The sequence below is a fragment of the Corvus cornix genome, chromosome 4 (genome assembly GCF_000738735.6).
Source record: "Corvus cornix cornix isolate S_Up_H32 chromosome 4, ASM73873v5, whole genome shotgun sequence".
Classification (NCBI taxonomy): domain Eukaryota; kingdom Metazoa; phylum Chordata; class Aves; order Passeriformes; family Corvidae; genus Corvus; species Corvus cornix.
In genome coordinates this window covers 11718941-11745296 of record NC_046334.1, presented here as the reverse complement: position 1 = coordinate 11745296, position 26356 = coordinate 11718941, and the positions used below count along the sequence as shown (strand labels likewise).

The 26356-nt window shown below is 38.6% G+C and overlaps 1 protein-coding gene across 9 annotated transcripts in view; it reads left to right on the top strand.

The window, feature by feature from the left end:
• INPP4B (inositol polyphosphate-4-phosphatase type II B) overlaps positions 1 to 26356 on the top strand; it is a 312737-nt gene that overhangs the window by 34725 nt on the left and 251656 nt on the right. For 5 of the 9 annotated variants that reach the window (XM_039550506.1, XM_039550504.1, XM_039550503.1 and 2 more), the window contains exons 2-3: positions 3499 to 3721; positions 6988 to 7046. The exons of 2 other annotated variants lie outside the window; for them this stretch is intronic. In XM_039550506.1, coding sequence (XP_039406440.1) covers positions 3610 to 3721; positions 6988 to 7046 — 171 coding nt within the window. In that variant the 5' untranslated portion in view covers positions 3499 to 3609. Of the gene's footprint in view, positions 1 to 3498; positions 3722 to 6987; positions 7047 to 8436; positions 8493 to 26356 lie in introns of those variants that run through there. 2 more of the 9 variants (XM_039550509.1, XM_039550507.1) reach the window with 2 other exon arrangements.

Genomic DNA, 26356 nt, shown 5'->3' with positions numbered 1-26356 from the left:
AGTTTGTTTATAAGTTATGTTCTTGTGATTGTGTGTGGAAGATTGTTGAGAGGGACTCTAGACTCAGCATGCCTCTGTCTCTAGCCATGAGCATTAAATAATGCCTGTCTCTTGAACCACTGGTGTTAAATAACTGAAGATAATATCTTTTCTATCTGAGTTCATGCTAGGAAAGAAATTATCTAGGACAAACATTTAAAGGTGATATATGACTAAGTAGTTTCCCTAACTGACAGTTTCAGTCTGAAATGGAGGCAGAAGGGAAGTGGATTATTGAGCTAGAAAGTCTTTCTGCTACTTCAAGGAGACCCAGTTCTGCAGCTGAAGACAGACATGTCCTTTGGGGTTGTTTACCTTTAATTTTATTGTTGTGATCCCTGGTTGTGTTGACTGTCTGCGATAGCCTTTGGATGGTCATCGAGTTTCTAAGTTAAAACCAAGTTTGAATCCCATGATCTCTTATACCTTTTAGGTCTGAATAATATTCAGACATTGTCAGATTAGTTTAGCTTCTCTGGCAAACTTCCAGGGAACAGGCACCTTGATTATTATTGCTGTGGAACTGCTGGCCCTGCTGCCTTGTGTTTCCAGGTACTGGCTGATATGATACGTACCAAAGTGTGCGGTCTCAAGGGTTCTACTGCTGTGTACTGCTCTTACTGTTCCCCATGATTTACATGTTATGGCTCCTATGCAGAGCAAGTGGTGCACAGATGTGATAAAAGGAATTTCTAGGCTGTTACCACTTTACTGATAGATGAGTGCAAGATATGTACTATCTCCCCTGGAGGGCAAAATAACAAAATCAATATGCACATCTCCTCCTGGAACTTCTTTATTCCTTTTAATAGCCTTTCCAGAAGCCCTGTGTATTCTGTTTACCTGGCATTTTTTTTTCCTTTGCTGGAAAATGAATGCTTTCTTAATAGAGCTTTACAACTTGTCTCATCTGTCATTCTGTGTTTTGCAGTTCTATATGGAGTATAGATATCTGTGCATTACAGTAATTACTGCATTTAAGCATAATTAGAGTTTAGCCAGTTACCTTTATTTGCTTTGATAACTTAGGTTTCATTCAATTACTGACAGTTTTCAAGGCTTTTCCATCTGGGACCAGACTCATAGGTTCTGATTTTCTTTATTCTACTCAAAGAGATTGCTTCAATCAAGAATAACTGTAAGTAGATGAAGATGCTGTTTAGGGTAGATTTATAAAGTGCTTAGAAAAAGGACTGGAACTGATTGGTTCACAAACCAATAAGGAGGAAGGTTGCTGTCGGATTTCTAGAACATTGTTCTCTAGAACAAGAAGGGCACCAATGAGCTGTGTGAAAGGTGTGCAAGGTATCTATCTAAGAGGGAACCAGCCAAAACCAAAGCAGTGCACATTTGGAGACTATAGAAATTGTTTAGCTTGCAAAACTTGTTTGTTGTTTTTCTTGAAAAGCAAATAGGTCTATTGCAAAGACTGTGTTCTCTGTTGTTAAAAACACAGTCTGTGGCTGTAAAACAAAATAAAGAATTAATTCCATTCAGCATATGGAGACTGGTAGGAATGTCTGCACTACCAGTTCCAAAGTTCCTTTTGCAAGGGTCCATTGTGGCTGGGTTTCATGTGTCCTCTGGCCCAACCAGCCAATTTGGATGGATTTGGTCTCCAGTGCTGAATATGCTCATAGTGTAAGATTACAGTGTATGATAAATATCCCATTTGTAAGTGCTGTATCAATCATCTTCCAACAGCTATAGTCTATCAATTTACAAAACATTGGCAGCCAGCTGCACCTGCATGATGGAGCCTCTGGTAGTTCATTTTGTGCACAACAGCATCCTTGTGCTGGAAATTGTAGGTCAGGTTTCGAGCTGACCATGAAGTTATGAGGTTATTTCAAGAAGGTTATGAAGATGGGGTAAAAGAAGTATAGCTGCTGATGCTCAAGGAAAATAAGAAAGATATGTGCGGGAACGAACAGAAAAGTTGGAGCAGCACCCTCTACTGCTTAGATACATGTTGGGACTGTATCTTTCCTTTTCCTTGCTTGCCAGGGTGTTTGATAATGTAAGGGAAACTAAAGGACTTTTAGTTTTATGCCAGTTCTGTAAAACCTCCCTAGGAGGAAAAAATTACTTGGAGATTTGTCTTCAGAACATCATATTTTTGACTTGGTTATTTTTCAGATGTACAAAGTAATAGTTAAGTTAGGTCTGCTTTCACTGTCATAGAACTATTGGAATTGGCTGTGGTATGGCTATTGGAAATTACAGGACACAGCAGTGGCCATTGCTTGGGAGATAAACACAGTAAGAAAGTGAATGTAAAGGTAAAAGTAGGAATGAAGGGGCCCACAGAAAGATACAGTGCAGAAGATGTAACTTGTCTTTCAGCTCAACAGTTGAGAGGAGCTTGATCAGGAATTAAGAGCTGTAGTTCTCCACCATATAAAGATGTCAATGCTGCTCTCTGAAGAATAAAGGCTTCTGATTTAGAGACTGAAACTGGTTTCTGAAGCCCATGTGCTGAGGATTGGGCAGGTTTTTTTTCTTAGACTGCGTAGGAGTATTAAAATCCATCTGACAGCCTTTACTTGCTTGATTGTATAAGGGTCATACCAAGAATTCTTTTTTTGAGAAAGGCCTTTACAAAAGTGTTGCATATTAAAAGCATAGAATATTGCAGGGATTAAAAGGAAGATCTCTAGAACTACTTTTCTGCCCTTATTTTCTCATCCTTACAACAGTATGAAACGGTGCTGTGTTAACTGCAATTTGGACAAAAATACTTATTTTCAAATCTCCAATGGTCAAAACTCCTATGGAACTTAATATTAAAATAATTTCCAATAAACAGAGGAGAGGTTTTGAAAAAGAAACAAAGATCTCTTATATGTGTCAAGTATAATTTTTTCATTAAGTTCAGCTTATGTAGTTCCAATAAATGAAAGCTGCTGGGTTGGTTTTCTTTTTTTTTTTTTTTTTGGGGGGGGGGGGCGGGGAGGAGGGGGCTGAGAGAGAGAAATGCACAACTCGTTTCCTGAAACCACAGAAGAAAATGTTCCAAAAGAACTGAGAACTCTGAGAATAGTAAACTTTTATAGTTAACACTTGGTATTTTGTTAGAGCTATTGTTCCCATGAAGGCGATGGAAATAAAAGGCGATGTACCCTCTTCCCCCTGCCCCCTAAATGCATATTTGAGCTTTCTAGTTATTTACATGCCTATAGCCAAAATATATTTTTAGTGGTATTAATTAACAGTGGAAATACCGCATAAAATTATAGCTTCTGCATGAGGTTCTAGAACTACTGAAAGGAAACTAAATTTTTCTTTCTTAAGAAGTGTGAGGGGTCACCTATGTGACCTTGGGTTTTTTCCCCTATTACTTCCACTGCTCACATATTATGAAAAGAAAGTAGTGTTTGGAGTGCACAATAGAATGGAAATCACAATAAACATAGGCATCTTTTTGAGGTTTTTTTTTTTTTGTTTTTAACATTTCAGTTGACCTTCACATCTGCTGTCTAGATTTTGCTCAGCTTCAACAGATTAAGTAGCACCATCATTGTCCTCCTCCATCTCTTACTCGTCTTCATCCTCTTCCCTGGCAACCCCATGAGATTCAATGCTAAAGATCTGGTGCAGCTGGCCAGGTGTCCATCAGGTTGTTTTGACAAGGAAGGAAAACTGAAGATTTGCAGAGTGGTCGGGGATGAAAAATTAATAGGTAAAAATGACTTGCATTGAAAACTACTCCTGGTTGCTGTGCATGCTCTGTGCCGTTGTTAGTTTGGTTTCACTAATCACATACACCTCAGGTTTTTGTTTTCTTTATTACTGATGCTTGACTAGTGCTAAATACCTTTCTGAATACTGAGGCTTAAAACTAATTTGCTCAAGTTTCCTTTGTCATATACATGAGAAAGAGAGTACAAAGTCCTTAACACGACTTTTTTTTTTTTCCTGTAAACAAAAACTGGTTTTCCTCTGCTAGTAAATTCTAGTCACCAGTCACTGGTTGTCGTGTTTTAAAAATTAGATATCCAGTTCCTCAGGATTTACCCCTCCCATTTCTAAAGACTCTGTTCTTTTATCAGGATAAATTTTCCGTGACTCACTTCCCACCTCCTTTGCAGGTTTCTTCAGGCTTTTATGACCATATTTTAAATGTCTTTCAATTTTCAGTAAGCTTAAATAAACCTCTATTCCCTCAGTAGCTTGTTAGAAAATAGCTCATGTTTAGTGATAAAATCAGTCTTAACACAATAATTTCAGGAACAACAAATGTTTTATTTTCACTTGTCCCAGTTGATCTTCATTGTGACTGTATTTACTTTTATTGTATTAGAAAAAAAACCCAAACAAGCTCAAAACCAGCACAGACTCAGTTATAAGGGGCTGAGCAAGTTCTGTGCCACATTTTCAGAATAGTTTATACATGCCCTTGGTAAAACCACAACACGCATTTTCTAATCATAAATAGCCAGAATTTCCTGTGCAGGGTAAAGCAAACTTCCTGGGCAGGAGGCTTTAGGAAGCTTTCACTTCTGTTTGCCTTGGGGTTCCTCACCAGGTTTACATACCCTGTGTACTCATTGTTGGCAGCATATCAAGCCCTTCCTGGTTGATATCTGATGTTTTGAGGATGTTTTGAATTTTCTGTTACTTATGATTATGTTGAGTGCTATTATTGCTAATACTGTTAAAAACCTTACATTTACTGGAGAGATACCAAACATTTCTGTAGCCCAGTATCGTGGGCTATCTGTGCCATGGTCAGTGGTAGATTCTGGGAAAGTGTTTAAGGAGCTATGCATGTGTGGGATGTTCCTATTGCCTGGTAAATCCTTTTGGCTCCCAGCAATCACATTATGATCCCTTGAGAAGAAGGGTTCTTTCTGCCAGGGCATGTTGGTCACTGTGTATCCTGTTCACTGATAGGCTTGTCATTGTTAGTCTGACTAATCTTTGGACTTGCTTATTTTTCACACTTATAAGGTAATGACTATCCCAATCCTATGGAAAAATGCCTTTTATCTGAAAAGGCTGCAGTGTGAATGTGATTCCTTCCTTCTGGTGCCCACAGGGTTCTGGGGGATGGAATTTATCTTAGCAGCATCCTGTACTTGTACTCTAAAGCTACATACTCGATCTGATGACTGTGTTTAAGTTTTTAGTTGGTGGATGTGCATCAAATTATATTATGTTATTTTCTGTATTGTCCTTGCACTAGTAGGTCTGAAAAGATGCAGGAACTTCAATTCCTTTTCTAAGAAAACCCCCCAGGTTATTACTGAACACAGTTATTCTAAGTCCCAGTGCCTGTAAGTGTAAACCTCCCACTTTCTTGAGGGGAAAAAGCTACTCTGATTTTCAAATGTTGCCTATTGAAATTATCAAGAGGAAAAGAGAATTTTATTTATTTGTTTACTGTAACAAGACATCCTTCTGCTCAATATAATGTTCTTAGTGGTGGCCAGCTTAGGGAAATACAAGCGTTCCTCAGAGGCAGCTGTAGAATAACATGACCTTAAGGTACAGCTGTTCTTCCGGCTCCCTAGCAATTCCAACACTGTCTGAGGTACAGGGTTTCATGTCCCCTCTCAAAAATGCACAAGAATACATCTTGTGTAAAAATATTTCTTCCTCTTTGTACTAGTTTGGAAACAAACCAGTTGGAGGCACTAAGTCAGAATAACAATTTAACAGGGAAATTAAAGAAAAGGAAAAAATAAAAGAAAACACTGGTTCAAACTGACAGAGTCAAGATACAGCCTGATGCCCTGTTAGTCAGGGTGGTGGTAGCAGTCCGATAGAATGGTGGCTGCAGTCTTCTGAAGTGGTGATCCTGTAGAAAAAGGGTCTGCTCTTCCTCAGGTCCAGTGGTGGCTGTGTAGCTCCTGTCCTCTGGAAATCCAGTGGAAAGGTTGTCTCTGGTGTTCAGCATCTCAGATTATATCCACGATGGGATGCTTGGTTCCTCCCTCTGGGTAGAGCATCTCACAATGGGGTAATGAGTCATGAGGCCAAGTGTTGATAAGGCTCATTAACAGAAGATAGTCTGGAGGGAGTTATCTCTGAGTCATGTGGCAGGACAATGATGGGCCATTAACAGAAAGATAGTCTGGGGGGAGGAGGCAAGGAAACACTGCCCCACCTGATTTCAACAGCTCATGGGGATGGTAATGGAATACACTGCAACCCAGGACACTCTTTTAAGAAATTATCTCTAAAGAGATCACATTTGTCTGTGAGATTTATATCTGTGTATGTTTATAATATGTTTGTGTCTGTATGTATCTACACATACACCTACAAGTGTATTTGTAAAAAGAAAAATAATGCAATATTAAAAATCATCTGTTTATGGAAAAATAACTTTTTAAAGTTTTTTGACCCACTCACTTACTGTGAAGTTGTGAAACATTCCCCATTCTCAAAAGTTTGTTTACATGCCTGCCATGTGTCTATAAACAAAAAGATGTTATTCCCACGGGTTAAGCACTTTTAAAAAGTATAGCAAAACAGTAATAGCAAAGTGGCTGTAAATATTTAGGTCTCATTTTACTCCTTTTCTTATGTTCTGAAAACTGTAATTTCAGATTAGCACGTTCTAATATAAGTGTAATAGTGAATGTTTTTCTGCTTTAACATGGATTAATTTAGATCTCCTGCAATGATGGGAGCAAAAGGTGTTGCATGCTGAAGTGCCTTTTTCTGCTCCCATGTGAGGAAGAGGGAGAGGGAGAAAAGCTGGGAAAACAGTGTTGAGTGTGTGCTGCAGTCACCAATTCTCCTGGCTGCAGAGTAGAAGAAACCTTCTGGGAAGTTATTTGGCATCTAACGTAGGCAGCCATTGAGTTAAGCTGTCTTGTTTTGGTTGATAATGATTTTCTTTTCTGACCTTTATAACTAATTCACCTTCTTTAAGAAGCATTTAATGTGTGAAGACAAAAGGTGGTTTTTATTAATCTTTTACCTCTTTGCATGCAGAACCGAGGGAGAGATGGTGCCGACTGAAAGGAAATCTACTTTTTCTAATGAAAAATAAGGTAATTCATTTCTCTACTGCTTTTCTGGACGTGGTAGTCTAATGTGAGAACTTGAGTAATCCTTTTTGATGATAGCTATATTGACATTGTGCTTTTAAGGACAAAAAATATAAATCACTATTATTAGAAGAGTGGAAAGGAAAAAAATCCATTGTTTGCTGTCTGTAACACTGGCTATTCTTCATGATATCAACATCCTTTAGCTGAATCACAAATAGTATATACCCAGGGTCCGCTCATAACATACACAGGTCTAAATCCAGGATTACTCCACCAAATCCACTGGAATAATGAAAACAAAATCTCACAGCTAAATGAGGCATTGTAGCAATGTTCAAGATGAAATTTCAGACCTTGACTACAACTTTTTAGTTTGATTTTGTAACTAAATCTGTTATAAAGAATGGTATTTTCTCTTTCTTTGTTGTATAAGGCAATTATATGCCTAATATGAAGGGCCTGTTAAAATAGGCTCTGACCCTGGCATGCAGTGGAAAGAGTTGCACGAGCTGCTGAGTGCCCTCGTTTGTCATTGGCTTTATTAGGAGTTTAGGCCACTCATCTCCTGGAATGAACAAGCACTAAGTGTGGAATTGCCCTTTTTCCTACCCTTTCTGTCTGATACTATGGACATGCTTCTGTAGTTGCCTGAAAATAGCACTGGACTGCAAAGAATTGAGGATAGCGTGCAGCTTGAGATGCTCACCTGTTAACAGTAAGTACTTATAATTGGCTTCCAGGATATCTTTGTACTGTATGAACCAGCAGTTGGATGGAAATGATTGTACTGCTGGGCAGAGTGTGTATTTTGTTGGAAAGATTTTTCAATGTGATATAGTGACTTATCTTAATATAGTGATGAATGTGCACATATGGTACATTTTTAAAGCAGTGTTTGCTTTCAAAGCACTGTTCAGGAGCATGTGAGAGATCTCTGTATGTTAGCAAACAAAAGGAAACAGTAGGATGTAAGGGTTTCTCTGGCTTGAATTTTATCCAGCTGCATTCCCCTGGCTGGTAATGGTCTGACAAGTTTAATGTAGGTGACAACAAGCTCATGGCCACCCCTTTGTCACACCTTCACGAATTATCATTCTGCTGTGTGACTTGCAGAAACTATTTTTAGTGAAGGGCTTTAAATTTGAAACTACTCTTTTCTATGCCATGCTCCTCCAAGTGCCCTGTTTTCATGGGAGCCTTGGCATTTTGTGAAACCATTTACAGATGTGTTTGGATCAACTTTGCAACAGTGAAGAAAGGAGTGGGAGAGTTTTGTGGAAATCAACTGCTAGGTCCACTCAGGCTTTTGAAATTTAAAGCTGCATTTTGAGAAACTTGGAGAGTGAGACACAAATTAATGTCTTGTTGCTGAAATTATTTATGCTTGCAGGAAATAAATGGGAATTCCCCTTGAAATGCTGCAGTTTGATGGAGCCAGTTAAATAGGTGGGTGATTTTCACTCTACGTCCAGGTCAGTGCTAGAAAACAGCATCTTATTCTGGTTTCTTTGTTTGAACAAGTTTTCAAAATTTGCAGGAGTTATGGGAGAAACCAGGAGATTTGACAAATTTTAGCTTATAAAAAGACTAGTGACATGATTAATTTTCAAAAGTAATTAATTAGATTTCAAAAGGTGATTTTATCTGGTAATTTCTTTAATTAGGGAGATCACAATAAGAGAGAAACTTGGAAATGGAAGTCAGACAAATGAATCTGATCACAGAATGATTGGGCAGTGAAGTCCAAGTGTGGTGAGATACAGCAGCAGGTGCTTAGTTTTAAAATGTCACAGCGTAGCAGACTCAGTACAGAGACCACTGAGTGATTAAAGGGCAGTGTCTTACAATGGATCAAACTAAATGATGTAGCACTTCCTAGTCAGCTTATATCCCAGGAATTTGTAAAACAGTCACTTTCAGAGGCTTCATCTGTGGGGTACTATAAAGGACAGCTTCTTTGACAAAGACAAATCTCTCTGGAATCTCATATCCATGTTTCAAAAGATGCAATTTATAGGCATACTAAGTAAAACCAAAGCAATTTGTGTGCTGTGAGGACAGAAGTGAGTGTACTCTGTACACTCATCTTATATCATCCTAGAAATGAACAGGTTTCCGTCTAAAGCAGATTGTTGACATATAAAGTCATAGTTTAAATTTTGAGAGCTAGTTTGCCAGTATAATAACAAAAAATAGTCTTGATAAAAGTTATTAAGGATCTTAATAAGCATGGTTGCCAGTTTTCTGCTCTTTGCTTGAATTAGCAGAGCTTTCAGTAGGCAGTGTGTGAAAGATATGTCCCAAACAGCACTGATGAAGACGTTTCTATTTTGTTGCTGGAATCTGACTTGGCTTATGGCTTGACATGGAAGAAAAGTCAATTTGGTGTTTTGGAAGATCATCTGAATGCTGAACTATTAACTCCAGAGGTCACTGTCATGAAAGCCTGATTTGCTACTATTTGTTAACTGCTCTCAGGGGCACATGCATGTCTGTATATACAAATACTTAGAGTTTAATGGCAGACTCTCATTTTAGTTCAGATGTTCAAAAATTATGCTACCTGTATAAAAAGAACCTTCTCTGTGAAATTGCACTTATCTGTGCTGTAAATCTTGAGTAGTGTGGGAATAAATTTTCAGTGTAGGGAGAAAATGTGGTTAATTCTTCCACTTTTTCATATTCAGATGCAGGACAATAAAGGTGTTAGGCATCTTAAGGATATTTATTTTATTTGGTCTGGCAGTAAAGTTAGTTAGTTTGAACTGAGACACAACCTAGCATTTGCTGGTGTTAGTGAAACTTTTTTCCTTTGTAGACTTCAGTGTGGTTTTGTGTGGTATGGGTAGGTGGGTGGTTTTTTTGTTGTTCCCCCCCCCCCCCCCCCCCCAGTCGGTTCCCTGCCATATTGCATTGGTTGTAGATGGCCAAGTTATAGCAGTGAGGGGTCTGCAAGTGTGGCCTTTGTGAAAAAAGGTCAGGGGCTCTGCACCACAGGACACAGCTGTGCCCACCAGCAATGCAAGTGGTGCCTCTGGGAAGACATATTTAGGAAAGGGAAGTGGGAGAAATAGCCTTGCAAACACTAAAATCAGAGAAGGAGTGAATCTGCTCTAGGTAGAGGAGACTATACAGGGGGATATGGATATACTCTGAGTGATCTGTAGCCCATGGCCAGCCCATGTTGGAGCTGGTTCTTCTGAAAGGAGCTGTAGTCCATGGAGAGGATCCATGCTGGAGCAGGGGAAAAGCATGAGGAAGAAGGAGTGGCAGAGAGGAGCTGTTATGGACTGACTATAACCCCATTCCCTATCACCCTGTGCCACTTTAGGAGGTGTGGACAAGGAAGTTAAGTAGTTGAGGATGAAGGAATATGAAGTTGTACCTTGGGAAAAAGGGGGTTGGAGGAAGCTGTTTTAGTTCTTGTCTTTGTTTTTTATTATCCATTATCCAAGTCTATTTTAATTGGCATAAACTTAAATTCATCTTCCTGGGTTGAACCTGTTTTGCCTGTGATGGTTATTGGCAAGTAACCTCCTTGTCTTCATCTTCACCAATTAGCATTTAAATTTTATTTTCTCCCCCAGTCCTGCTAAGAAGAGGCAATTATAGAGTGGGTGGGTGGGTGGCAGCCTGACCAACCACAGATACGATCCCCTGTGGGAAGTGTATTTTGCTAATACATTCCTGTGCAAAGTTCTCAGACCTTGAGTTTGTGTGTGTGGGCTGTGTGTGCTTGCCAGGAAGTGGCAGATGTGCCTTTGCATCCTATGAACACACTCAGTTTGGCTTAAGATTTTGAAGACAAGTTTAAAGAGTAAGTCCAAATGGTTATGCTATCAATAAAAACAAGCTTTCCTGTAATGTATGTGAAAGCTTAACATAAATTACGTTGTTACAGCATTTATCGCAAGTGTAATGTGTTACTAACAGTTGGCAAAAAAAGCCTGAAAGTAAGATTTCAGATTGACTCATAAATCAATAACCAGAGAACCACATGCAAGGTAGAAATAATAGAATAATGACATAATCCTGAATTTCTGATGTGAATTACATTGTAATGCAGCTGTGAAAATGTTATTTGGGTTTTCATGGCATAGTTGTATGTAAATTCTGCCATAAAAACATGAGAATGTATCAGAGAATCTTATATGCATCAGGCAGGCATACACAATGTATTTTCACCCTTTCATAGCTGTAGAGTTTTAGTATTTTTCACTCAAATTTGATATTTTTAAAATATTCTTACAGAATGAGATTGCTTTTTATATATTGAAGCTGTGGAGTCTTTTCTGATCTGTTAGAATATGAAGTTTTTGTGTGTGTGTGGTTTAGCATTCTGTAAGTCAGTGATCTCTCCAGGGCATCTTGAAATAAAAGTGTCTCTTCTGGCTAAGGATGTACTTACTATAAACCATTTTTCAGCAGTGATTTTAATTTTCTAGAGCATGCTCTGTGTCAGTTTAAAGACTGAGCAGCTGAATAAGTGCTGCTGCACAATGTAGCATAGCTTTGGGATTGAATGTCATTGCTCAGTGTGGTTTTTCTCTGCCTATAAACTACATGTATGATATTAGTTATGAGCACATTCTGCAATATCTGCAAGCTGAGGAGCAGGTAAGTGAATCTGTGTCCGTAAGTTTCAGTGAAATATGTTGTTGCTGTGTTGGTAAGATTTTGATTTGCAGTAGGAAGTGTGCTAAATGGAGAAGAAAGTGGAAAGATTACGAAAGTGTGGTACAGGCAGGTCTGAAAGCCTTATCACCCCCTTTCATGGTTCAGAAGTCTCAATGTGTTTCTGAGTGTTCTCAGCCCCAATGTTGCCTGTGCTTTTGCCTGCGCTTAACTGGGATGTGAGTTGTCCTCTGACTGTTGGAATGTTAGGTCTATACAATATACATGTGCATATAAATGTATAGCTATCCATAAATATGTAAATATCAGGCAGTGTTTAGTGAAGGACTCAAACAAATTTGGTTGTGTTGAGAGGAGAGGTGTTGCCACATGGGCTTTGAACCTGCCTTAGTGTGAGGTATTTTCCTGTTACTGTAGACATGCATTCAGGTCAGTGAGAGATCTTACATATGTTTAAAGTCCCTTACTTATGTTTGGTCTTTTTTAAAGAACCAGTTTTGCTCCTCCTTATGTTATACTGTGAAGGCATTTTGGAAAGCTTACATTTTTGCATGCCTTAATTTAAATAGGTTTTTTTGGTCAAGATTTCATGATGGTTTTAGCCATTTTGAATTGGGATAATGCTGTGCAGGGAACTCTGTGCTAGCTGAATGCTGTAAACTCTAGCTTTAGAACCCTGCTGAGCGTGATGTACATAATGCCAATACAAAGCCCTGTGATAGCAGAAGGCCACCTCTCCTTGGGGTAGCAAGAGCACACTGGGATTTTGTTTCCGAGGGTCTGTGCAGTACCACTAAGGTCTGTGAGCTGACTTTTGCTGCAGTCTGCTTTCCAACAGTACTTGAAAATGCAGTTTTTAACCATTGAGGGATGGGAATAATCTTTTGCTCCTATTTTTACTATGAACTGAAAGATTTTATATCTCATTTTCCTTCTTAACAGGATCCTGGCAAGCCCTACTTCTCTTTTGCCATCTGATTCCCTCCATTTTCTTGCTGCTTCTCCTTCCCCATTCCAGATATGACTGACTTACTCTCCACATAATAAAGTCCTCTCCTCCCTTCCACTGCTCTTGGAGTCAGACCTTTCTTATAACCTGTTCTCACTTAGATAATCCATTCTGTCTCCTGGTTTTCCTCAGTGTCTGCTTTCATCTCTTGCTTAACTTGTTCCACGCCTTCCTTTCCTTTAGCTTTTCCATGGTGTAAGCAGGCTTAATGACGCTCCTTCCTCTTCTGTGCCTACCTGTCCTTGACCTGCCTGCTTCACCAGCTGCGCCCACTGCTCGGTTTGATATCTGAAGTATTGCTTTGTTTACAGTGTCCTCCATTGCATTTCCCCCCCCCCGAATCCTCCCCGGTCCTGTTGCTATTCCTTGCACTCTACAGAACAGTCTTTTACTAATCATTGAATAAACTCTTCCAAATGAGAGCTGGGAAGCATCTCTTGTTCGTGTCTGACTGACAAAGGCCAAAAAGGAGCCACAGCCAGGGGGTGAGCTAGTGTTGGAAGCAACGGACACTGTCAACTTCTTCCATTGATTTTATTCTTTTGAGGGATTGATGCTTTGCTGTACCTAGGGTCAAAGCATATATGAGAAAATGCTACTTTAAACTGAATGTTCCTCAGTATTAAGTTGCATCTAGACCTGCCTCAATACCTGTTTGTCCAAACTGCACTTTCATCTTGCCTGTGCATTTAGACCTCCTCCTGTGCATTTAGCTGTGAATTCAATTTCAGTGGGAATCAAACAGCTGCTTAATCTTTTCTGTCAAATTCTTTCTCCCATTGCTTTTGATGGCTGAAGCAAACATCACTTCTCTTCCTGCTGCTCATATAGTTTTTAGCATTGCTTTCAACAGGAATGTGTTTCTAAGTATTCCTGTTCTGGCTGTCTTTGTGCTTTACAGATTCTTTTTAAGATAGACAGCTCTTTCCTGCTCTGTATCACCTAGAAGTCTGGACTGGGCTAATCTAATATTGCATTTTCATTTACTGAAATGTCCTTCTGCTGTTCTTGGTAAAGCGGACATTTGGTTATAACCATTAGACCCATTAGACCTCTTGCAAAACCAATTATTCTCGGGGTATTTTTTTGACCATCACTCTTTCCTTTGCATCAGACGCTTGTGTCCCTCCTTTTGTAAGCTTTTTGTTTTCACTGTGAAGATTTTTCCCAGTCTCCAGTACCCTTCTTGTTCTGAAGTTTTCTTTAAAGTTCTGATGCTGTGTCCAGCAGACAACAAATGTGTTCATAAATCTGTCAAACCAGCAAGGAAGTACCAAAACAAGACACTTAATAAAAAATGTAATCTCATTATCTTTCCCAAAGTTCTGCCTTTAAAAATCATCTTTGCTATAATGTTTGCCAGAAGTTCACAATGATAATGTTTTTATTTAATGTTCATGGGCTCTTGTGTAATCTGAGGTGGGTTTGCATGTCTGTGGTGTGTAAACTCTCCAGCTTTCTTGTTTATCATCAGTGTTCTGTATCTGTCTGTAACTGTGGTTAATACTATAGGGTCCTGTGATCCCTGATCTGCATTTGTAAGCCCTTGGGTGATAAATATAAACTTTTAATCTGAGCAAATCCCTGAATTTTAAGTGTTATCTAATAGAATTAGCTCAGTTTAATTTTTTAAAAATTGTTTTGTTCTCTGCTATCCCTGCAGCAATTGGTGTATTTTAATTGTGTAATAGATCAAATTGTATGTGTTACAATTACATAATTGATGGTAATCAAGCACTAGTCTTGTTTAGACTAGATAATTGTGTAGATAACTGTATTTAACAAAAGGTTATTGAGCATCCCCATGTGGTTCTGTCTCAGTTCAGTGGTTCTTACTGGATTTGGTGCTACTCTGGCAGTTCTCAGAGTCTGTCAGATCTTTTTGTTGAACGGCTTCTCACATGACTGCAGAGAGTCCTGGGAATGAGTGCGCATTCACTATTTGAGATAAATTTACAAGATCAGTACTTGATTAGCTTCCATACTGTGCTGTTTTGGGGACTTGGGGGGCAGTACTTGCAATGCAAACTATGGTTTTTAAAGAGGACTCTGATAGCTGTCTGGTTTGGGTTAGAGGATAGCTAATACTGATAGCTATACTGGAGACAAGAAAGGCTTTGAAATGCTGTGCACAAGTCCCCAGCAGAAATTGTGTAGCAGTCTATAACTGAGTAGACAGCAAGTGAAATATTTGGTATTTATCTCTTTAAATATTAGCTTTTAACACATGAAAGAAACCTAGGGATGGAGGAAGGCTAATAATACCAGTGTATTAACATGCTGCATTAAGAGATGACTCCTGCTGCCGTCTGTGAATCTGCGCTGAAGGGAATCACGGAAACATTTTGGTTTGTGTTTTGAAGTTGGTGTCAACTGTAGCTGGAAGAGCTTCTCGGCCTATGAAACTGTTTCGCTGCACAATGCATGCCAGTGAAGGACCTCTTAGGAAAACAAAACTGTATCAAACCAAGCACAGAACTGCCACGTTTGATTATGTTAGTCTGAACTGGGATATTACTCCAAGAGAATATGCTGTGAAAGATTAATCTTGGCAGTAGTATACCTACATTTCTTTATTGCTGAGTGACTAGTAATCAAAGAAAGAACCCCCCACATTTTATTTAAAAAACAAGCAAGCAAAAATAAACCACCTCAAAATACACGACTCACATCAGATTTCTTCTGTTTCAGGTAGTAAACTTGTTTGTGAAGATACTGTTGCTAAACTCCTCATTCACTGAAAGTGATCTGTGCCTGATATGAAGTATTATTTGTACTTCATTTTTCTGTTGTATGGATAGTGTAGCCTGTCTGCCAGTCTGTGCGTGCTGGGCTTTTCTATTGCATCAGCTTGTCTCACTTCAACCTCCGTTTAAGCTGCTTTAAATTTTGTTTATAAGGGAAGCTGTCAGTAGATGGCAGCAGCAATCTCCTCAGATAATAGTTTTGGGTTACCAGCCTAAGATGAACATCTTATATTAATGTTAACTAATCCTAAAGAAAAACACTCTACTGAAGTAATTTAGTGTGGGCAAAACTCGCTTTTATTCTTGGCCTAAAGCAGGATTTTGAAGCCAGGGGCTGCTGATTAAACTCGCTTTAGACTTTCATGAGCCAGCTTACGAGTGAAGAAGGAAAGTCAGAGGAGTCTGTGTACAGCTAGAGACATCTTGCAGCTGCAAAGTGATTGATGGCAGCCAGCCCAAGGACCTCGTGGGTGGAACCCAATAGACCATTAAAGATCTTTGGGCAAGGCTGCTTTCTCCACCATATACTCATTAGTGAAGATTGTTTAGCACGAGGGGGAGAGGGGCTGTGCATATGTATATATGCATGTACACACATGCACTTCAGGGTGCTGCTCTTTAAGTTGCATTAGTGATCCTAACTAGCTCTAGTGCTTGCTGCTGCAGTGGCTCCCAGGTCTGAAAGCAGGCTGATCTCAAGGGGCAGAGGGCCCAGCCTGCCACATCCTCTGCTCCTTTGGGAAGTGAAGCATAAAGGGTTGTTTTGTTCTGTCCACCTCCTTTCCTGAGAGGGGTTGACATAGGATGTGTTTTGTGGCTGCCAGAAGGTGCCTGAGGGAGGGGCTGTTTTACTCCTCTCAAGGCCCCAGCTTGAGATGCCGTGGCCTGCATGATGTAGGGATGAAAGGTAACTTTTCTGAGTCATCTTGACACCAGCACGGGGATATCATGAAATAGAGGAGAGCAGCAAGGCTTCAGGCATCTGGTTGTGCCTAGAAGAAAAAGGCCAGGTTTTTTACCAATCTCTCACTCTGAGATGAGATTTTCATTTTTCCCTGAAGAAGTTGAATACCTCTGATTTATAAGAAAGGCTGTAGTGCTATCCTACCCTCACATTTGGGATGTCAGCAGCTATTGACTGTTAAGGGCAAAATGGTGCCTTCTTGTTCAGTATCTCCAGTGAGCACTATTTACTATCCCCATTCTTTTTCTGACCAGCCCTGAGAACTGAGCTTAATTCTCCACAGTGCCACCAGAGCTTATTTGCTGAGTGGTGAGAGCTAAATTTAAGTCCAGTGTTATAAAATCGGTTGTGCTTTGCCAAATGTGTACAGGCTGCACTTATCAGCACTGAATTTCACTTAATATTTGATCACTTGGTGGAGATACTGAGAGCCATTAGCTCTGCTTTCAGTTATCACCTTGGTATACACATTGTTGTACCTGGGCATCTATTAATAGAAGATATTTGTCTTTTATGCCTTTGCAGTGTAATTTTTTCAAGCAATTGGCCAAGGACTTTGTAAACATTTTTTGAAAGAAATGTGTGCTACACCAGCGCTTCTGATTACTCTACCAAGTTTGTGACAAGTCACTTCTACAAAACCTGTTAACTCCTTACCTTCCTATTATTTTATTTTTATAAATTTCTCTTCTTTTACTCCGTATTATAATTTCCACCCATTAGTCCACCACAGTGGAGTTCCTCATTAGAAAGGTTTGAAATCTGCTATTATGTGCCTGCTTGTAGAAGATTAGTAATACTAGCTACAGGCAAGGATTGGCCAAGACATTAACCAAATTTTAGCTTTTTAGGGTAAGTTAAATACTTTTTTGGGAACTGAATAGGTTACCTAGATTAATCAAAAATTCGCATACTTAGAGCATTTTTCTAGCTATCTAATAGAAGTTCAGAAGAAGTCAAAGATGCGGAAAACCATCTGTAGCTGAAATCATGCATGCTCTATTTTCCTTTGTAGAAAGAAGGAGACAATGGCAGACTTTATACATTGAGAATTTCTAGGTTTGGGAGAGTTTGATTATGTGGTCTTGTGGGCGAATTTTTTTCTACTCTTTTTTTAGCCAAATTTTTTTACTTACTGTTAAACCCTACTTAGTGGGGTTTTTTGATGGTGTGTTTTTATTTTGTGGGGGTCTTGGTCATTGTTTTTGCGTGTGTGCGTGTGTGTTGATTTGTTGTTGTTTTGGTTTTTCTTTAATCACATGCATCTGGCTTATATGCTTACTCAATTTCTTAGACTTTGGCTCCCCTCACTCTTTGAAATGTCTGCCTGATATTGAATGTGTCTGTAGACCTTTGCCATTGACCTTTTCTTTAGGCAATATTTATAAAGACTAGAACAAATGTGGAACACAAAAGCTCCTGAAACAAAAATGGATATCTATGTACTGTTTCAGAAGGGTATAAAAGCCTTCCTAATATAAAAACATTCTGAAGTATTCCCATGAGAGAAGATATGCCTGAGCATTAGCCCTGATGTCTCCTTTTTCTCACAGCCTTACACATGAGCGCTAATGGATCAGCTCTTTAGAGAATTGCAATGAATTCTATTTCTGTTAAGTGCATTGCAGATACCAGTGCAGCATGGCGTGTGTGTGACAAGTTCCTAAGTCCTACCCACCTCAAGTGGTTTGATTTCATTGGAGTAGGGATCATGGGATGCAGCAGTACTGCTTTTTTGCAGGAGTTATTTGGATGATGCAGGTTTGTTGATGTGCTACACAGTTGAAGGAGAAAATACCCCTAATATAAATAGCCAGGAACACACCACCATTTCGAAATTAGTTGCTGGAACTGTTTTTGGTTGACAGAGTCTTTGATTTTTATAGATGTCTCCTAGATACATAGACAGCTTAAATAAACACTTTACTGTGACACTTTATTGTGCCATAAATTGAGTCTCTCCTGATGTGAGAGAATTTGCTGAAAGTCCTTGCAAGGAGTTTAAAAGATAAAGCGAGACAGCTTCTGTAGTTTCAATGCTTCCAGATAGTTGTTTATTAAGTCTTATCAGAGGAACTGAGCCACTAGCGTGACCCAGGTACAGCATGGAAAGAGGCAAAGTAGGAGTGAGAGCGAGAAAGCCTAATTATCAAGATTTACACAGCCTTTTAAAGACATTTTAACCAATAGTTACTAAAAACGTACATTATTTTTGCTTTCTTACCAATTATTCAGTAACACGACTAGGAACTGCGGAATTTTCTATCCAATCAATCCAAACTACTTTTACTGCAGAATATGGAGTGGTAGAAGACGGAGAAGAAGGTCTAGAGAACAACAACAATCCTCCATTTTGATATTTTTTACTCTTATCTATTTGCTATAAAGAGAAGCCTAAAACCTCTAAATTTTTCACCCTGTGACAATCTTACATAGTAGTCTATCACCTAATTCACACCACTGTATTTTCTAGTTGTTGTCAGACTGTTGGTAATTTTTTCCAAGGTTTGAAGCTAAAACAGTGTTGTTCAGGGGGGTAAAAAGCCTTAAAAACAGGCAGAGAAATATTCTCGGCACTCTGGGTTTCTACACTGGGACATTTTGAGGATTAGTAGTCAGTGTAGTCTGAGGTAACAACGGGATTCAGTGAGGCCAACCTGTTTGGCTTTTTAGAGAAATAAAGAGAGTGTATAATCAGTTTTTACTGATGAGGTTTTCTGTATATGAGGAACACTTTCTGAATGATAGTTTGGTGAGTAATCAGTGATACTTGGTCTGGGTTTTATCAAAGCTTTGATAGCTTCCATTTGCTGAATATGGTTTTAATACCAAGTATGGCCACCTTGAGCAAAGCCAATTAATAAACTGATGAATTCTTTGGGATACATGCAGCAATAGGGTATTACCGCAGGCCTGGTTCCTACGGTATATCACCGTGTCCCGCAGCCATAGGGAGGAGGAGGAGGAGAAGATCCAGCAGGCAGGAATTGTGCAGCAAGATTGATTTATTTAATTATTTTGCAAACTCTTTTATAGACTTTTCTCTTCATAGTCTAATTGGGCAAAGGACCAGCCACCCCTTGGGGGTGATTGGCCAAAATCCTAAAACATCCATTATCAAAATATTTTCTACTATACCATAAACAAGACTTTCCAAGGTTGCAGGTGGCTTGGTTGTTGACATACCCTGCTACCTCTTCTGTGAGAGAGAAAAGTCTCTCACGGACTTAGAAAAATAACAAGAAGATCCTCACTAACAGCATTTTTGTACCTACAATAGGGAAATGTAATTTTTTAAGAAATTAAAATAGCTGAAGAGAGACAATAAAATGGGAAGAAGCATTAGGGTGGTATAGGTTTTTCTGGATGTGCCCTTCCTCTTTTTAAATGTACTGACACTACTTTTCTTCTATTTAGGAAGTTTTATATAGATTTTAAGGAGTTAGGACTAATGTCTGGAATGCTAGACACATGGCATCTACCAGAAGCCAAATTATTGTTTAGAATACTCTTAAATTCCTCTGCATTTCTCTTTAATGAGCACAGCAGCTTTGGTCAGGTGTGTGGGAAGTACTTCTGTGTTCCCTGAGTTTTGTGTTTGTTCCTACCTCTCATTCTTTTCTGATCCATGGTGCCAACATTGACCCTGCAAATCCCACTGAACACTTTGAAGACACATCTTGGATTTTAAAAATGGTTTTAAGGTATGGGTGCTTGCTTTGTTTTGTCTTGGAATCTTTCTGTGGTCACCAGTGATCACAGTATGATTGCATTGAAAAGGTGGGATCTTAAGCTTTTTCTGGTGCTGGTTGGAACAAATTGTGCTTTACTTACTTCACTTTCAGTTAACTTACATGTGGGGAAAATATCACCTCTATTCTCTAAGTTATAAAATTAATGTTTTGAAATAATTTTATGGTTGAGAACTGTGCTGGAAAGCTAGGATGCAAAGAGAACTCCTGTGGCATAAAAATAATTAACACTTAAGTTGTCACTATTAAGACTTAGGTGTTTAGCCTATTTAAAAAGATGTGACTTGAAGGGGAAAGAATGTTTTCATATATATTACCACTAAAATCTTTAAAGGATTATTTGAAATGCTCAGTAATCTAGACTGGAGAAAATTGCATGTGGGAAGTGGTAGGATAAGAGAAAAGGCCTCAAGTTGTGCCAGAGGAGGTTTAGATGAGATATTAGGGAAAATTAATTCACTGAAAGGGTTGTCCAGCATTGGAACAGGCTGCCCAGGGAAGTGGTGGAGCCACCATCCATGGAGATATTTAGGAGATGTGTAGATGTGGTGCTTAGGGACAGGTTTTAGTGGTAGGCTTAGTGGAGACTGTCACCACATACCAGTACGTGGCTGCAAACAGGATGGAGACCCCTTTGTTTACAAGGAGTCACATGGAAAAGAAGAGAGCTAATGGGTACAAGTTACTTCTGGGAAGACTCCTACTAGGCACAAGAGGAGAATTTTTTACAATGATATCAATTAGTTGGAATAATCTCCCCAAGGAAGTGGTGGATTCTCCAAATCTGGATACTTATAAAATTCGGCTGGACAGGTTGCTGAGCCATCTAGTCTAGATGGTGCTTTTGGCAAGAAAGGTTGGACCTAATGATCCTTGGAGTCCTTTGCAACCTGGAATTCTATGGTTCTAAAAAAGGCACTGTGGGTTCAGAATTTCTCTTCCTTCCCTCTCAGGGAAGACTCAGTGTTCTACCCTGTCTACTCTGACATGAGTTAAAATGTGTTTCTTGAAGACAGACACAAAAGCTTGGTATTTCACCTGAACAAATTTTCCTTGTTCTGGTTACACAGGTGGTTATCAACCTGCTTGCTTGCTTTAGACTATTACATACATTGATCTAATGCTAAACTACAGAAAGATTGCATATAATATCTCTGAAGGATGTGCAGATGGGCCATTCTGTTCCGCTGGTGTATTGTATTTCTGTCTTTGTTGGTAGGTTTAGTCTGACTACTTTTTCATTACAAGGGGTCACATGCTGGTGTGAATCCACTTTTAAGTAGATTCATATCTGAAATGTTCTGAATGTCTCTGTTGGGAACAACAGGTCTTTGTATTGTGTGAAGCAATAGGTCGTGTTGCCTTGTGCCTGCCCCTTCCCACCCCTGACAAAATTGCAAACAAAAAGGTAGGATGAACTTTCATAACTTATTCAATGTGTCCTTTTTTATTCAGTGATCCATTATTTTGGTGTTCAGCCAGGCTGAATGATCTCTTGAAGTGTCATGAGACTAGGATCAAAAGTGTCATTTACAGGAATGTGTTGTTTGCCTTTTAAATTTTATTTTATTAATGGAGAGTCGGATTTTAGAATGTCTGTGCTCCCCCATGCCCTAGTTCCATAGCTGATGCAAATATTTTTTTGTCTAATCTATGAACTGCCTATGTTTCAGCCCCTATGTCACTATTTTCACATTTCAAAATTTAATTTGCTTTGTGGGGAAAGGTTTCCAGTTTCTTCCTGCTTGGTGCTGGAAATAAGTTGGATAAATGTCTGACCTACTAATGATTTTGTCCTCTTCCAAAACTTGTAAGGAACTGGAAATATTCTTCCAAGATGTTTCTTTAGCTGCCACATAAGTAACAGGGAATCCAAATCTTTTTTTGCATATGTACAAGCTAATTTGAATGTTTTCAATTCTACAGTATTTTAAATGTGCTTTTTTTGTTGAATGAAGGAATGTTCTTCTAATTATTTTTCAAAAGAGGTTTTGAGTACATTATGTAATTTATATAAAGTAGGTAAATTAAGAATGAGGTAGAACTATAATTAATTTGTTACTTGATTTCTTAATTGCATACTCAGTTATTTTTTAATTATATGCCCTATTCTCCACCTTCCTTTTAGAAGGTGATAATTTTTGAGTGTAAATCTCAAAATTGAAAGAGTCTTTATAATGATTATTTCACTGCTCAGCTGTATTCTTAAGCCAAGTATTTGTGGTTGCACATTTTAAAATATTGTTCCCTGCTCACTGTGTAGGGAAACACAACCTGAAAGAAAGGTCTAGCTTCTATGAATGATTTGTATGTAACTATTAGAGGCTAAAAAACACTAAGCAACAGAAGTGCGCTTATGCATGCTAGAAATTCCAGTTAAGGAGATGGGAACTGTGGTTCCATGATCTTCATCTCTCTCTGGTTATCATGAATGAGGATTTTCTGAGTGACCCTGCTCTAACAGATATATTGCTTCATGTGCATCTTCTGTCTCTCTGCTTCATGGAAGAGGTCACTAAAGACAAGGAAATTTTGCCCTAAATTCTGCATTCCACCACTTTAATGTTGCTATTCCTGTATGTGTCCTTGTCAGAAAGCAGTTCTTATCCCTGAAACAAGATGATAATAGTTTTTTTTCCTGGTGCTAGACCTACCTAAATTGTGACTGCTGTCTTCTAGGGCAGTCCTGAAAATTTACACTGAAACATCACACCTAGGTCAAAATGTCCTTTCACTGGAATGATGAAATCTTGCTGATGTCAGCTTAAGATCTCTAATTTAGACTTTCTACACCTTTTCCCATTTGTATAGGAAAACTAAAATATCACTTGTGTCCACTTTTAAGATATTGTAAGACTTTTCCTATTTAAAGTTAGGAGCCTATACTGTTAAAGTCAGAAGTGACTTTTAGAATTGCGTAGCTAGAAGAAAAAAGGCCTGGTATTAAGTCTTATATGTGATTTTTGTTTATTGCTTTAAGGTGTCCACAAGGGGAATTTCTGATTATTTTTTTTTTTTCTTGGAATAACCAGTGAAATGTGGAACTGTGTGAAATATCTCCTCAAAGAAGTGGTGTTCTTAAATGTTGCTGGCTCCTTCTCCTTTCTTTCCAGTCTTGCAGGAGTTCCAAAGCTGTAAATACTCAAATGTTCTACTTGTACAGGAATATATATTTCTGATCCAAAGTGGATAGGAGACTATTGAAGGAAGCCAGCTCTTGCCTATTAAGTAATATTGTTGTGGCTTGTGAAATAGGAAAATGGAATATGTGAAACTGCAGCTTTCATTTTGATGTATTACTGGCTGTTACGCCTTTCAGAATTATAAAAGACATACTTAAATATGAATTGGAGAATAACGCCAAGAGGAAAAAAAAGTTACTTTTTGGCAGTGGTTTAAAATAAATTAAACTTTAGAAATGTTCAGAGTCAGGTGTTCCCATTTTGATTCATTCCCTTGCATTAATATGTCTCCAGTATTTTTTGTCATAAGTGACCTTTTCCATTTCAAATTAAAAAGAAAATGACAAATTCGAGGCAAAGCTGTTTCTTATTTTCTCCTCCCACTCTGAAATAGGAACATCTTCAAGTTCAGTAAGTAAGCAAACATTTACAATGGGGGGGGGAAGTAGAATTTTAGAGTGAGATGTTCCATAAAACTGGAGTAAATGCAGGACTTTCAATTAAATAGTAACTATAGAATTCTATTTTTCTTTGAAAATCAGGTGTATGTGTACATAGGTAGTGTTTGTGGTCTGTTCTTGGCTCTTTTGGGTATGTTTGTTTGTTTATTTGCTTTTTGTCTTGGGCAGCTCTTTTTGCCCGTTTCTTGGAATTTGAGATCTGAAGGCTGTAGATAGAGCTGCCCTTAGGCCAGGCCACCTTTCAGGAGCCATGGAGGCCTTGGCTTCTAGGTAGGACTTGCCAGACCACCTTAATGAGTTGTTTTGCGTTCTCCAGATCAGCGGGTTGTAAGAGAGCCTAAATTCTGATTAGCTCGGTTGACGTGTAACACACTTGTACTCCTAGAAGGAGATTAAAATGAGCTGCTTCCTAACAATTCCCAAGCTCTTCAACATAGCAGTGTAAAAAGTGAGCAGCATTATGGCCACATCACTGTTCATTTGTGTGCATCAATGCAAACATTGATTAGAAATTGGAAGAAAGGTCAAGACTGTTCTCTCAACTACTCTCGCAACAGTTCTACATAGTTTGCCAACTGTTGGGGAGAATGAAAGTTTGGTAAGAAAGTTTCACAGATATGTAGGCTTGGCAGAAAGATCTCAGAATGTAGAAACTTAGCATGAGGTAGAAATGGAAGCAAGTTTTGACTTGAGAGAGTAAAAGGTGTTTTGCTGAAACACTGATCTCTGAATAAGTGAGAAGGCAAAGGTTGGAGATTAGTTGGAAGATTTTTATGAATAGGACAAAGGTATGTGACTACAAACAAAGACATGTTTTTCACCATGTAAGTCAGTCTCAAGAAGAGCATAAGGAAATAGAAAACATGTCTTTTCCAAAAAGAGAGATATGGCAGGCAAAGAAGAAATGTCGAAGTAGGAAGAAAAAGAGAGGTCTGAGAATTTTCCATTGTGAGCTTAAGTTGTAACTTGCTCACTCTTGCGATTGGATAAGAATGACTATAATGCGGCAATGGTAGTAGCCATGAGAGGCTACAGGCAAATGTCAAGGTATCACTGTGTATGGTGCTTACTGCTTGTACTGTATGAAGATACTCAGCAAAGAAACCGATATAATGCTTTGTAACTTGAACAGAAAGCGGCTCCCGGTATGCGTACGAGCTGTAGCTGACAGCTGTAGGGCTGGCTCTGCATACCCACTCCCTGAAACGCTGTAACTTCGCCTATGCAAGAAAGAGCTTTCAAGAGAGCCGCCTGAAGTGCAGCCAGCCTTTGTGAAACTTTCTCCTATAGCCATCGTGGTGACAACTTCTGCAGCTGATTCCTCCATTAATTAAAAACAGAAAAGAAAAGGAAAAGGTCTCAGTGAGAAGTCTTTAAATAGGATATTACTTGTCAAGCACTAGCTAGCCATGTAGCTTCCTTAAATTCCTTCAGGTTCTCAGTGAAGGAAGACAATGACACATCCTTTGAATTCAATAATCAATTTGAGATTTTACTACTCTTTTGGTCAGGATGTCTCTGAAAGCTGGCTCAGAACAATATTTAGAAACTTTTTGTTATTGGTGAAACCTTGATATTCTGAGACCTGATGAAGTGAGATTCAAAAGTCCATAGGTATAAAGAAAAGAAATTTTTCTGTATTATCTGAACATTGCTTCATTCAAAAAGTGTCATTTGTATTTCACATAAGTCTTACCTTAAGAAATAAAAAATGCAATTTTTATTTCTTCTTTAAAGAATGAGTATGTTTTTAGAATTCCATAATGCTGACTGCTTTAGTAGGCAAAGGGGTCTATTATATTGTAATTTAAAGTTAATATAAAGTAAGAAAATTTAGAATTTTCCAAGTTTAATTTAGTTTCCTTTCTATTAAACAAATGTTTGCATTTAAGCAAAGCTCTCCAAAGGCATAATTTAGGCAACTTTATCTTGCAATCAGTGTCAATATACCTTTCTTCTTTGAAAATTTTAGGATGAATGGTGAATGTTAGTGTAATTCTTCCAAATTATGATAACCAAGCTGAATGATAACCAAGTCCAGCAAACGCAGCCCATTGACTTTACTATGAATTCTGTTTGGAACAGTGCATGGTGCCAAAAATAACATTCCTTCCAGCTGATATCCATTACTGTATCACACGACTGTCTTGTCTTTTTTGTCTGTATTGATGACATTAAATTTTGCGGTTGAGATGTATATTAAAGTGCAGTTTTGTTTGCTTGTATTCTTATTTAAGATGAAAGTTTTGTAGTACAGTTCACCTTGCTTTAATAGCTAAAATTCTATGCCAAATAATTTCTGTTTATTTTTACTTAATAACTTCATGTCAGCAATACATCAGGTTACACTTTGTTTGTAATTCCTGTTTGTCTACCAGTAATGTACGTTAGAATAACTGAGAAGCAGAGAAGTTATAAGACTCCCCAAGTTATTTCCAGAAGTCATTCTTTTTGACTTTGCTGAGAGTGCTGTGGACTAAAGGTTTTTGGGGTTATGCCCTTAGTGTAGGACATATTTGAGACGAGAACTCAAATTTAAACTCAACATTGCTGTGTGTTA